We start from the raw sequence: 14,858 nt of genomic DNA, 5'->3' as shown, positions 1-14,858 counted from the left end.
CTCGACACCCTTGCCTCATTTAGTATGCGCGATTCTATGAATATGCAAATTAGCCTCGCCTCCACTCACTCACTCACTCAGAGATCCACTCGTTGACGATCACACGTTGATCTGATTGGTTGCAAGGTAGTTTGTGACGTCAGAAACACCAGCGATTTCAAACCGTGTTTTTGAGACTGTCTTTGGTTCACTGCAGTTTTAAGCAGAAAATACTCAGCAATGCTGTCGACTTATGAATTTACACATGGATTGTCTTAAAGCATATTAAAAACATCACATAGACACATAAACAACATTAATAGCTGGATTTTCCCCACAGAGGGACTTCAAGCATTGCACAAGCGCACGGATAAATGCAATTTGACCAAAAATGGGAATTTATTTAAAACCAGTTAAAAGCAACCCAATAAAAGTTGTGGCCGTATCTTACGGAGATATATTAGAGCACTTTACCTCTAGATCTAAACATTGCTAAGCTCCAACAGATTCACTGAAACGATCTGCAACGAGGCCAAAAGGAAGCAAAGATAGACTTTTTCCACGCCGTACACGATTCCCATTTGGTCTTAAGATTCAGTCATTTTGCAATGTTTTAATTGGGGCTGTAAAAGGGTTTCAGGTGTCTTTGCAGTTTAATGCATGCATTTTAGTTGAACGGGGCAACAAAAAACAAACTGCCTTTTGCAGCCTGACAGTTTCATTGTCCAAATAATAGAAAGAGCAGTGCTGTAAAAGACACAGCTAAACTGCTTTATAGGAGGAGCTTTCTAAACCCAGATTCCTGAGAGGTTAGGTAACTGTTAGAGAGAGCTCCCCTTTGGCCAACACACACATCTACAAATTTGGTGTTTTGGTTTCTCAATATTGTACTTTGGCAACACTGGGATAGAAGAATACATGCATTGTTTATGAAGAGGTGTTTATGGGTCATGTCTGTCTTTATAATGTAATTTCACTGGTTCCTGATCCTTGCAAAGAAGCAAAAACCTGCTTCAAAAAACAAGCACTTTCATAACATATTCATCTTGCACTTTAGACATGTGTGGGATTAATGCCACATTTATTCATCCTGAACATGCAACACATCTCAACAGCAGGTTCCACTTCAGAATGTGCCGTTCACTAGATTGTGCATTATTTTGTCATTAAACCCTAAAAAATAATGGGTTATTTTTTCCACCCAAGCCTTTTGAGTACATTTTTTTGGATTATTTTTTCAGTGTTTGGGTAGTTTTTGTGTTACCCAGATCCTGGCTCAAACGTAACCACCCAGTGTTTGGGTAGTTTTTGTGTTACCCAGATCCTGGCTCAAACGTAACAACCCAGTGTTTGGGTAGTTTTTGTGTTACCCAGATCCTGGCTCAAACGTAACAACCCAGTGTTTGGGTAGTTTTTGTGTTACCCAAATCCTAGGTCAGATATAACAACCCAGGGGTTAAGTTATTTATCGCAGGCTTTTTGCGACCTCTTCAAGAGAGAACAGTGCATCTCCTTCAAATTGGTGTGTGTCTTTGGTAAAATACAGGTTTGTGTACAATTTTTGTATCTATAAATTCATTATTGTTCTGTATATCGTTTTATTTTATGCAAGGCAACATACAGGGGCGCGATGTGGCTCACCTAAACAAGTGTCGTGTGAACGAAACGCCTGATGCCTTGCATAAAATGTTATTTTATTAAAAAAAGATACAGAATATAAATGCTTAGTTAAAATATGTTTTCAGAACTGTACACTTTATGGAGTCACAGCATATTTTGGCTACGAGTGAAACGCAGGGCGTATGAAGTTATAACTTCCTCCGCTATGCAATATGTATTCAAAACTATAAAAAATATGCTATATTGTAAAATATAATAAAAATAAAGGAATTATCATTATATTATAATTATAATGCAAACCAGTGGTTGTGTGGAGTATTTTGTTTAAGTTTAGAGGATTAAAGTTAATCTGTAAAGAAAAAAAGAAGCTAGTACTTTAGTAAAAATGAATCAACGCAGTATGCTGAGTTAAACAAACAACCCAATTTGCAGGGTAAAATTAACCCAACACGTGTTCTGTTCTAGATTTACCAAACCCTTGGGTTGAAAACAACCCAAATTGAGTTGTTTTAACCCAGTGAATCTTGCTAACACAATCTCTCAATCAAGTAGAAACAACAGCAACAAACAAACGTATCCGATTATCCTCTCTCGCACACTTTTCGCAACGAGGATAAAGCATTTATTAAAGTCGGGATCAGCAGCTAAACCACTGAACGAGTTCAATATCTCCAGTTGTCTTCGGGGTTAGATTTTATATTTGTATTGGAGTCTGCAGTGGACATTCCAGAGAGACTTCCCAGCTGAAACCCTGCGGCTGGCCAGATCCAGCGCCAGATCATCCGTCTTCATATACCAGCACTGTCTCTTCCACAAGCAGAACACACAATCCTGCTTTCCACACACACTCTCTCTGCGTGTCTGATCTCCAATCACGCAAACAGAGTCCGGGCCTCGGGAGTTCACGCCGTTGACGTCAGTCTTCAGAACGGACACTGGAACTGAACCTCAACACGCTCCTACCGGGCTTGTGCAAAATTCAGAATTGGCCTCCATTCAATTCATGAATTGGAATTGACTCCGCCCCACAGGAAGTTGAATTGAAATGACAGGAAGTGGAATTCATGGCTTTATAACCGATTATAATGTACTGACGCTTTTCTGACGTCGTTTGTCACGTATGTGCTTTGTCGCGGTAGCATACACTGGCAGAGGGAGACGCGAGTGTGAGTAATTACTCCAAATACTTTAAAAGCCTACATCTGGGCACATTTCAGCTCTTATGAACAACCTGGTAAACACGACCTGGAGAAGACACGCGCTGTGTGTAAATCGTGTCACGCACAAATAGAATATGCAGGGGGTATACACTAACTTGATAAACCACGGCAGCCATGTTCACCGCGAGCTGTTAACGCCTAGCAGAGTCCGACTGCTTGTATTTATTGACAAAATTGTAAATATGTGAAGTAAAATTTAAAATTGAGGATGCAGTGCATCGTGATATCGAATTGAACTGAATCGATGACATGATAATCGTAATCGAACCGAACCGTGTCCAGTGTAGGTTCACACCATCTTGAACCTCTTGAGTTAGTTAGTAGTGTGTTAAACTGCCTGTTATGGTAAGGGGCGGGGCATTTCCCAAACACACTCGAAGCGCTCGACCAATCACAACACACTGCTCCTGCCGACCAATCACAGCACAGTGTGCTTTTCAGAAGGAGGGGACAAACACACATCTTGAATCTCACATACATTCAGTGGTAGGAAGGTTACTTTGGAAATGTAATTGCTTACTGTTATAAGTTACCCATTATAAATGGATTACTTCATTTGGATTACTTTATCAATGCAAAGCAATTTCCTTTTAATTTGATTAGTAACTAATTGAATCACACATTTTACCTCAGTAATACAACTAAATATAATTATATTAATTTAGTTATTTCAACCATGCATACATTTTGTTCTAAAATATAGATAATGATAAAATTCCCTCAATGTTGTTTAATTAGTTTGGTTCCAATGTTATTTAATTTCAAAGTAATCAAATAACACAGTTTATTTAGTTTGTTTACGAGTCACTGCTTTTATTACAATAAGAAACAAGTCGGTTTCCAGAACCTTCACTGTCTCTGTTGTTCAGTGGTGGATCAAACATCACGACCTTAAAGAACCAGTTGAAGCGATCTTTCACTAGTCTTAAAGAGGTCTTATGTTTTTTTACATTTTAATTTTTCTTTGGTGTGTTATGTTGCGGTTTGATCATGAAAAAAACTGCACTGATAAATTGATTTTGTGGTGAAGTAAATGCTACAGAAAAAAATGAATTAAAAAGGTATAGTTCAGGCAAGAATTCAAAAAACTAAACTAAGTAAAACCTACTCAACTTTCTAATACTTGGTGTTCCCATCATGCACTGGGGCATGATTAATTAATAAGGTTGATTTGTCACTGTTTTATCATTACTTTTGTTTTTGGGTTGGTAACTTGCCATTTTGTGACATCTGGATTCATTTTATACTCAAAATGACACATTCATATATTCAAAAACAATGTTACCGTCATTCTGTATTGTGTATCAAGTATTGATGTCTCTGTGTTCACCTGCCATGTTATTTCTATTGATACAATATGGAAGTTATACAATATCTATTGTATTATTTAGTACTTAGATGTTTTTAAGTAAAGCATACACTTTAAAAGTGTAGTTAAATTCAGTGTTATATTGTTTGAGTAAAAATTTAATTTTGTTAAATATACAAAACTTAATGAAGTAGATGTTACTTAATTCTATATGTAAAATAAAATAAAATAAAAATAATTAAGTAATATTTACTTAATTCAATTAAATGTTAAGTGTCAAGTGAATGTTAAGTTCAATAGTAAGTAGATTTGACTTGATAATAACAGGTAAGTTGTACAGAGCAGTAGCAGTAAAATTTACTTAAAATGTTTTAGTGCAAATTGTTACGAGGATATCATCAAGTAAAGTTATATTTTTTCAGTGTTTCTGAACTCTCTGAAATGCCTACACTCTATCTTGAGTTTCTTCCGGTCACAATATTACTAATAATAATTAATGCGCAGAATAAAGGGGCGGGGCCTGGTTGAGTTAGTCAGTAGTGTGTTAAACTGCCGGTTATGGTAAGGGGCGGGGCATTTCCCAAACACATTCGAAGCGCTCGACCAATCACAACACACTGCTCCAGCCGACCAATCACAGCACAGTGTGCTTTTCAGAAGGAGGGGCTTCATAGAGACAGGAAGTAAACAGAGCGTTACTGACAGACTGGGAAGAGAGGAGCCGCAACAATGGAGAATATGAGGAAAATAATCAACATTCAAGCAGGAAAACCTGTTCTAGTAGAGCCTGAAAACAACATCAAGACTTTAAAAAAGGGCATAATTAGGTCTATTATAAAGGCACTATATATAAACTATATTTTAAAAATCGTGCTGTTCTCTGTTGGTGCAGTTTTAACTCTAGTTTCTGTGCAGCTCAAGCGAACTTTTGAAACTTGCCATGGCAAGTAATGCAAGATAAATTGTTTGTGAAGTGCCTTGAGACAAAACAGTTGCTTTAGGGCTAAATATCAGTGTAATCTGAATTAAAAGTTATGGTGATACAAAAAGAACCAGAAAGTGTCAATCTCATACTGAAACTTGGATTCATGCTTCTAAACACTATAGCCTATATATATATATATATATATATATATATATATATATATATATATATATATACATATACATAATCTGCTGCCAAGGCTCACAGTTAATGAATTTGTGAAGATATAATATGGTTTATAAGTTTAATGAAATTCACATTTCGAATTACTGTAAGCTCATGTTAAATAATAGACTATATGAAATATCTAGGCTATATATCAGCAAAAATGTACACCACGTGACATTTAAAAGTGAACTAGAAAACAAGTTGATTAAATGTGTTAAAAAAAACTTAATAGAAACAGTGACAGGCAAGCCTCGTAATGTATCATTTGATTTGCTAACGTTATTTAAAAATCTGTCATTATACATTAGCTACTCGTGACGCCAGACTACATCCATGTCAACAACAACATCTGCTTTGAACTCTTATAAAGCATGTTTTTTTTCTCTCGAAATCTTACCTCAGATTTACAGATATTGTGGGAAACAGCATCCGACTGAGGTAACTTTCTTTGAAGCCACTTTCTCGGAGAGAAGATGTTGCTTGAACCCGAGAGGTTGAGAGATAAATCCCTGGACGCGTTGCGTTTGAAATGAACGCTGGAGATCGACGAAGCGTCTGAAGACGCCGACAACCTCGACGAAGAAAGACGCGGTTTGAGTCTGGAGTCTTCAGAGATGGTTTGGTTGCTGGTAAATCCAGTTGTGGAGCCCGAGAACCGATGAACGCTATTAACGTCTGCGGGCGTCGCGCCGTTTCGCATCAGCGCTGAATCCAGACTTCGAGTCTGTCGAAGTTTTCTCTTTGCGAAGCTTTTCGAGCCCGATGAGGAACAGGAGAAGACGCTGTTCATCCCTGCGATGATGTGAGACACAGAATGACGCCCCAAACACATGTGAACCTGACTGACTGAACAACCGATGATGACGTTTGGCTGTCAATGACAGGTGAAAACATGTATTGTATCAGAAAAAAAATAATATTCTCTCATCCATCTCTGCTATTGGTTTATATCAGCAGATAAACCAGTATGTTTCCACTGTTCAAGCCAAAACCCGCGTGAGTCAGTTAAGTTTCTCAACTGCATCTCTGTCAGCGCTCCCGCCCTCTTTCTCCCGCGCTCCGGCTCTGCCCTCCTCCTGGAGAACTGAGGTAAATATAACATTTATAGGGCCTAATTCTCATTAACTGGTCGTGTCGGTTATATAGCACATTTCAAGCGAGAGTCTATCAAGAATAATGGAATTTATTTTAAAAACAAAGATTCGTGTTGAAGTTCGTATTGTATTGCGCAACCCCAAATTGTAATTTTGCGCGTTTCATTGAGTTTGATTGTTGACTTTTAAAACAAATTTTTTTGTAATATGTGTGTGTGTGATATTAAAAAATCATAATAATATAACAGTTAAAAACATATCTTAAAGTTCCCCTGTAGTTTTAATCATTTTATCCCTTAAATTTAATCTTTGTTCACCAAAATTATATATTTAAAAAAAATTCTTCATGCCTTAAAACATCTTGAATATAACTCTACACCCTTGCCTCATTTAGTATAGGTGGTTCTATGAATATGCAAATGAGCCCCGCCTCCACTCACTCACAGCAGCTCAGAGATTCTTGACGATCACACGTTGATCTGGGGTGCGTTTCCCAAAAGCATCGTTGGCCAACTATGATAGCAATTTCCATCAAACTCTATTGGTAACGACGGAACTTGCGACCATAGTTGGCTTTGGGAAACGCACCCCTGATTAGTTACAAAGTCGTTTGTGACGTCAGAAAAACCAGCGATTTCAAACTGTGTTTTTGAGACTGGGTTGGGGTTAGGGTTCGGGTTCGGTTCACTGCAGTTTTAAGGAGAAAATACTCAGCAATGCTGTCGACTTATGAATTTACACATGGTTTGCCTTAAAGCATATTAAAAATGCCACATAGACATATAAACAACATTAAAAACTGGACTTTCACCACAGGGGGACTTTAACCTAAATGAATGCTGCCTTCAAATATGTTATCGGAAATTATCTAAATACTTCCCACTATTGAAGTCCTTATTGCCAGCTAGTCGCATTCAAGCACTTTGTTGTCGGTAAGAATCATGGAGACACCAGTTTATTCTTTCCTGTTTTTTGGGAAAGTCTGAAAGCCAAAATTATATTTAGCAAACCCACTCATTGACAACCATATACATTCACCATGATAGTATTTATCTCGTCAGCTCGCTGACAATTCTAGAATTTTGGTAAAATAACGGCTATTTTTGCTGTAGATAAAATATACAATACACTTAAAATGATTTTTATATATGTAAATATGCACTACTTTTGTGGAAAAAACTAATAAAGAATACCAATCACAGCAGCAATCGTTCTTCCCTCAGCCCTGTTTAAAGTTTATGGCACAAACTCGTAAATTGGTACAGGGTTGCCAGGTTTGCATAAAAAAAAAACACCCATTCGTGTTCCAGTAAAAATATGAGTTGAGTGGGCGTTCATGTCCAGTTTTTAACTAGGAAACTCCTATTTACGATAATTCCGATAGCACAAAAAGGCAGCATAAGTGGCAAAGCAACATAGTGTCGGCCCAGGTCCGGCTCACATCCGGTATGGGTAGAATCCACATGTTCCAGATGTGGCCCGGATCTGGGCCGACACTATGTTGCTGTCTGGGTATCGTTACATCCATGGGGAATTTCTGTCGTACGTGAAAATAGGCGCTTATGTTGCGTTCAAGTCCTCCTGGGAAGTTCGTATTGGAAAGTCGTGTTTACGGTGTCAAGTCACTTTCGTTGGTGCAAGATGGCGCTGTACCTTCTCTAAATTAACTATACGAAAAAAACAGCAAGGTTTTTAAACTCTACTTCTAGAAAATGAAGAACAAAGAATGTGTGTTGCTTTTTTATGCTTTTAATTAATTTACGAAGGCAGTTATCGTTACATATTATATTGTTACATTACAATGCAGTTTGTGCAGACACTTGGCTTATTTTGTTGTAAATAGAAACGCCTGTTAATTTCACTGTTAATTACCTTAGTATTGTGGTATTCTGCATGTTTCTCACTGACTCGCCTCAACTCGTAAACATTGGGCTCGAAGAAAATCCTGAGCTCTCCACTTCTTTTGGGTGGAGTTTATGTGTGATCGGTTCGTTAATACAATCTTTCAACTTTCGATTAAACGATTTCCCTGCAATTTTTAGCTCCTTAGGGAAGGAGAGTTGAAAATATGACGCTGAATTGTAATTCAATTTTGAATGCAATGGAATTCAAAATAAATGTAATAATATAGGCTATTTGCCATTTTTAAAGAGGCCTATTTTTAATAAATACTTCACATTATTGGACGACACTTCCAAAAATGCTCTTATATAAACAAAAGCCTCAAACAACATAACAAAAAAGTCACAATAACAATGTTTTCCACTGAGAATTCAGTTGTATATTATGAAGCTTTGTTCACAGTTCTTTACTTCCACACCCAAATGTTGTTTTAATTTAAGCTAACCAGCATGACAGCATTTGTCCCCAAGGGTTTGCATTGATTTATTGATGTTTTCATATATTTACCCATCAGAATAGAATAATCCATCTTTATTAGAATATCATAACACATGCATGATTGCATAAAGCCTCAGATCAATCCTCACAAACAATGGGGAAAAGGATGGATGTGTCTGAAGGGAAAAATCCATAGACATAATAAAAGCCATCAGAGACTAGACTTAGCGTTAGATCTGCAACATATTATTCAGAGTTTACATGATACCCCAGAGCTTCCCGACATGGGGTTATTATCTCAGTTTAGCACAGGAAAAAGGATCTCCAAAGGCCTCTTTTAAGGTCTGTGAACGTAAACAAATAAGGGTGTAACTGAGAGCGTTTCAGAAGATCTCCATACAGCAAAGATGATGGATGTATAAGAAACATCTACGTTCATTATTAAAATCAGGCTTTTTATATACTAATACTTTGGATATACCAACAATTGCAACTTAAATATTACTTTTTTCCACAACAACAGAAGCATTGAACTTCAAACAGTTTGTAAAAGAAGTTTATTCACGTATGCTTAACTTATTCACGTATCACATAACTAAAAATAATAAAGTTTACTATCAGTCTACTTTTTATGTACTTCTCAGGAATATACTTAAAATTACACTTAAGTAAACCTGACTTATACTGACAGAAAAGTCTACGTATACTTGTTCTCACATAGATTTGCACTATGTCTTATAAACTTTGATTAATTTTTTTTTTTTTTAGAAAACACACATATTTATACCTTAATTAGAACATAATAGTATACTTTAAGTGCAAAAATTTACATTTACATTTATTCACTTAGCGACTTACAAATGAGAACAATAGAAGCAGTGAAACTAACAATAGGACAACAATATGCAAGTGTTGTGACCCTTCCCTGTTTAGTCTAACGCAGTACATTAATTTCTTTTAAAATTAATAGATGTAGAATAGAAGAGAAATTGTTAGTATTAATGAATCAAGTGTTGCAGAAAAAGATGCGTCTTTAGCCGTTTCTTGAAAATGGCCACGGATTAGGCAGCTCTGGATGGAAATATTATATATAAATAGTTAAAGGTGGGCGATAATAACTGGTTATAGGGTTTTGGACTATGGGGTTTTGGACTATGGGGTTTTGGACTATGGGACTTTGGACTATGGGGTTTTGAACTATGGGGTTTTGGACTATGGGGTTTTGGGCTATGTGGTTTTGGACTATGGGATTTTGGACTATGGGGTTTTGGACTATGGGATTTTGGACTATGGGGTTTTGGACTATGGGATTTGGACTATGGGGTTTTGGACTATGGGATTTGGACTATGGGGTTTTGGACTATGGGATTTTGGACTATGGGATTTGGACTATGGGGTTTGTGACTATGGGATTTGGACTATGGGATTTTGGACTATGGGGTTTTGGGCTATGGGATTTTGGACTATGGGGTTTTGGACTATGGGATTTTGGACTATGGGGTTTTGGACTATGGGATTTTGGACTATGGGGTTTTGGACTATGGGATTTGGACTATGGGGTTTTGGACTATGGGATTTGGACTATGGTGTTTGTGACTATGGGATTTGGACTATGGGATTTTGGACTATGGGATTTTGGACTATGGGGTTTTGGGCTATGGGATTTTGGACTATGGGGTTTTGGACTATGGGATTTTGGACTATGGGGTTTTGGACTATGGGGTTTTGGACTATGGGGTTTTGGACTATGGGATTTGGACTATGGTGTTTGTGACTATGGGATTTGGACTATGGGATTTTGGACTATGGGATTTTGGACTATGGGGTTTTGGGCTATGGGATTTTGGACTATGGGGTTTGTGACTATGGGGTTTGTGACTATGGGATTTGGACTATGGGGTTTTGGACTATGGGATTTTGGACTATGGGGTTTTGGGCTATGGGATTTTGGACTATGGGGTTTTGGACTATGGGGTTTTGGACTATGGCATTGCTGTGCTGTGCGGTCACAAAGCTGATCGTTTGCATGTGTTTTAAGCACTGAGGTTTAAAAACAGGTGATTTCAAACCATTGAAGTGCAATTAGCAGCAAAAGAGAACTTAATGTATATTAGTGTCCCACTCTAAGCGGGACTCGAAACCGGGCTAGCGTCAAGTCCATTCTCCTTCATTTATACAGCGCTTTAACAATATAGAGTTTCACAGCAGCTTTACAGTGATAATAGGAGATTACAGTAACAGAGATTGTTTAGGCTTTACAGCAGATCTAGAATAAAGTTATTGTCCAGATAAAGTTAGTTTTGATTGAGTCACTTCCGTTGCGAAGATCATTAGTTATTAATTTAGCGGCCGCTAAGACGACACCGTTTAACTGAAAACCCATAATGTACTCCGGTTGCTCATTCACACAACAGTGTTTGGTGCTCGAGAACGCAAACCTTGAAACAGGTTCCAGGTGCAAGCGTTGAAAAATTTTGAAAGACGTTATCATCTCTGTGCAAACTTCAAAAAACGTGAATCTGCGAAGCGCTGACGGCGTGCTAGCACGTCTCGAGATCTGAGTGAGGTTTACTGGACTATATCTGTTACATTAGTAAACTAAACTTAACTAAACTTAATTTATCCAATTGATTTGTCCAATATATTTGAATTGACAAAATTAGAATGTGATATCAACTTCTGGAAGGTTAGCTAAGTAAACTGGCAATGCAAAAAAGAAACAAAATATATTGAGTTGAGATTTTTTACAGCGCAGCATTAAAAGCATAGAGAAAAAACCCAAACCCAAGTGTGTACAATAACAGTTTGTTGACTTTGTCAATCCAGCCTGATTAAAATGACAAGTAGAGATGAAGACGCAGACACACCCTCTCGTCATTATTATTCCTCTGAAGATTTACTGTCATCCGTCTTTCTGCACTCTTGCTCAACTCTTGCACAATCACTGCATGTGTTCAGACTCTGAAGAGATCAGACTTACACAACGACACCATAAATATTGAGGCTTGTTGGGGAAACTAGTCTGACATGATGCATTGTGGCCTTTGTTTCAGAAATAACCCAACTCAGAATTAGCGAGCAGAGACAGAAATGATCAGGTTTACAGTGAGCAACTAATGCAACAACGCATGTTTAGAAATAAAAGTTCTGGTTTGGAGTTCTCTTGCACACTTTCTTCAAAAATATTTATGATTACAATCAACATTGTGCAGTATAATTACTAAAAATGTCATAATTCGATTGCTGTTATATAGTTCTTAATTTAGATTACACCAACATATTTATTACACTATTAGACAAAAAAAAATCAAAGAAATGAAAGGAAATTAAATGTTCGTCCACCGTCTTCAAATGTTAATAATGTAAGAATAAATGTAAGTTTAGCTTTAATATTGTTAGTAATATTATAACTGAACTGAGGTTTACTTGATTATCCATCATCATTTATTATAAAAATCATGCGTATGAAATATGATGAATATTATATTATCTTATATTATCTTATATTATCTTATCTTCAGGCTTTGAGGAAGGTTTATTTGTTTATCTCTCGATCATCATTGTATTGCATTGCATTATATGTTTTATAACTACAGAGATTTGATCTTGAAACTGAGCATTAAATATCATCTTACTAAGACATATAATTGACAGATATTGATATTTATATGCATTTTATGTAAGTATCAGCTATACTGTTATAAACATCTCACTGATTTACATTACAAGCGTCAGAATTTCATATAAATATCAGCATTTGCAGCAAATTGCATATTTCTGCATAGTTTGAGCCTGTTTTTTCCTTTTTCCTTATTATATTTCATGCAGAGTATTTTTACATACATTTGACTAAATATATATATATATATAAACATACAGTCAAACCACAATTTATTCAGACACCTTCAACATTTCTCACATTATCACAGTTTATTCGCTATATTTTAGAAAATGGTAATAAAATATGAGTTATAAACTCAGTTGATATTTGACTGGTTTTGTCCGTCCTTCTGTTAGACTCTCACACATGAATTATGTTGAATATCTGTCAGCTGTTAAATTTAACTACACCATTAGATAATATCAGGAGTGTGTTTCCCGCACAACGCTGTAACTCGCTGCTCCACTACAATAGTACGATGCATTGAAGAAATCAACTATAGTCACGACTGTTTCCCGAAACCGTATTGTGGCAAATCGGTCGTTCAACCACGCTGGTTAATGATGTCACGCACGTATGGAGTAATAATACTTTTAATGAATCTGTTGAGATCGAATTAACGCTAGATGTTTTGCTATAAATTACGAACATGGCATCTGACGACTATTTCTAATTTTTCTCAGTTATTTTGCTTTATTTCCAGATTCAATCATAGTCTCGTTCTTACGCACTAGATCCCGTTCACACATGCGCACTCTTCAGAAACGACACTTTAAATATCTTGACAAACTAAAAGACGTAAATGACATTTGTATGTATTGTAAATAAAAGCTATAGATTGTACAGAATGTTGATTATTCTGCTCATGATCAGGATTTATTGAGTCCACATGTCATGAAAACTAGAAACTCTTCTTCTAACCGCTCGAGATCTGTCGCTCACACACACACACACACACACACAACTCTGCGATGCTGTTAGTGAATGTTTGTTAAAACGATGGTTTCGGGAAACACAGACTCGTGGAACTGCTGATAACAAATAAACTTGCGACTATAGTTGGCTAACGATGTTTTTGGGAAACACACCCCAGTTTAGCTCAACCAGTTACCAAGCAATGCTTCATGTTGTTCAGTCTGTGGTGTAAAAAGGTGCATTAGTTATTAAAGAAAAAACACTTCAGAAAACATGATCAGCTCAAAGTGTCCCAATCATTTTTAGTCCTAAATTTTAATATATTTTACTGGTAGTCGCTGTGTTTTTGTGTATAATGTGTCACACTTTGCTTTATTTTGTTCTCCTCATTTACATAAATGAACTATAGTGTCCTGCACACACTAGTGAACATATCAGAAATAATATCTGGTGTCTGAGTATCTTTGGTTTGAGTGTGTGTGACATGCACAGAGACGGCAATAAACAGCTACTTCTCACAGACACACACTTGTGTGTGTGTGTGTGTGTGTGTGTGTCACTGCAAGCCTTTGTTCAGATGACATTAGTCACTTTGCATGAGTGTAGAGGTTTGCTGTGATGTGTCATGAGTGTTGCATTCTGGGAACAGTGCAGTTCCAGTAGTGAACACTAGTCTGTGCTGTTACTCTGGGTTTGAAGATTAAAACAGCTTCCATACAGCAAATAACAACGAGCTATAACATTTGTTAACATTAATTAATGCAGTGTGGACTAACATGGGCATTTTTAGTAACTAACATTAACAACAAATTAATGGTAACACTTTACAATAATGTTCATTAGTTAATGCATTAAATAACATAAACTAACAATGAGCTATACATTAGTTACAGTATTTATTAATCTTTGTTAATGTTAGTTAATAAAAATGCAGCTGTTCATTGTTTGTTCATGTTAGTTCACAGTGCATTAACTAATGTTAACAAATACAACCTTTGATTTTAATGATGTATTAGTAAATGTGGAAATTAAAATATTGACTAAGATTAATAAATGCTGAAGAAGTATTGTTCATTCTAAGTTTGTGTTAACTAACGAACCTTATTGTAAAGTGTTAACAAATTAATAAATGCTGTAAAATATATTGTTCATTGCTCAAGGCCAGTTTTCACCGTCGAGAAGCAATTATGAACAATATCAAACTCTTTTTCTGCTTGTTTATGAAAAGTCCTGATGTTTCTAATGAAGGACGGCTGTATAATCTTCATCAACGTGTAAATCAAACAAATTATTGATGTACGTTTTACAAGAAAATACTAGTTCACATTTAATTAATTTCTTTGAAATTATTAGTGAAATTTACTTGCAATATCTGTGAAAATTTGTAACACTTTACAATAAGGTTCATTAGTTAACATGAACTGAGAATGAACAATACTTCTACAGCATTTATTAATCTTAGTTAATATTAATCTCAACATTTACTAATACATCATTAAAATCAAAGGTTGTGTTTGTTAACATTAGTTAATGCACTGTGAACTAACATGAACAAAGATAAACTAAT

The 14,858-nt window shown here is 36.2% G+C and overlaps 1 protein-coding gene across 2 annotated transcripts in view; it reads right to left on the bottom strand.

Moving 5' to 3' along the window:
• The window catches only part of LOC143723958 (rho GTPase-activating protein 6), a 47,530-nt gene extending 41,182 nt beyond the window's left edge, over positions 1-6,348 (bottom strand). Inside the window, exon 1 of one of the 2 annotated variants that reach the window (XR_013197202.1) lies at positions 5,679-6,306. Coding sequence is in view for 1 of the 2 variants with exons in the window: in XM_077216905.1 (XP_077073020.1) it covers positions 5,679-6,113 (435 nt within the window). In the remaining variant the exon portion in view is untranslated. Of the gene's footprint in view, positions 1-5,678 lie in introns of both variants that reach the window. The other variant, XM_077216905.1, reaches the window with a different exon arrangement.
• Between the last annotated feature and the right edge of the window lie 8,510 nt (positions 6,349-14,858).

This window comes from Siphateles boraxobius, unplaced genomic scaffold (assembly GCF_051911475.1).
Source record: "Siphateles boraxobius isolate OS27281-9 unplaced genomic scaffold, OSU_SipBor_1 7, whole genome shotgun sequence".
NCBI classification, from domain to species: domain Eukaryota; kingdom Metazoa; phylum Chordata; class Actinopteri; order Cypriniformes; family Leuciscidae; genus Siphateles; species Siphateles boraxobius.
This window is presented reverse-complemented; position numbering and strand designations above follow the sequence as displayed.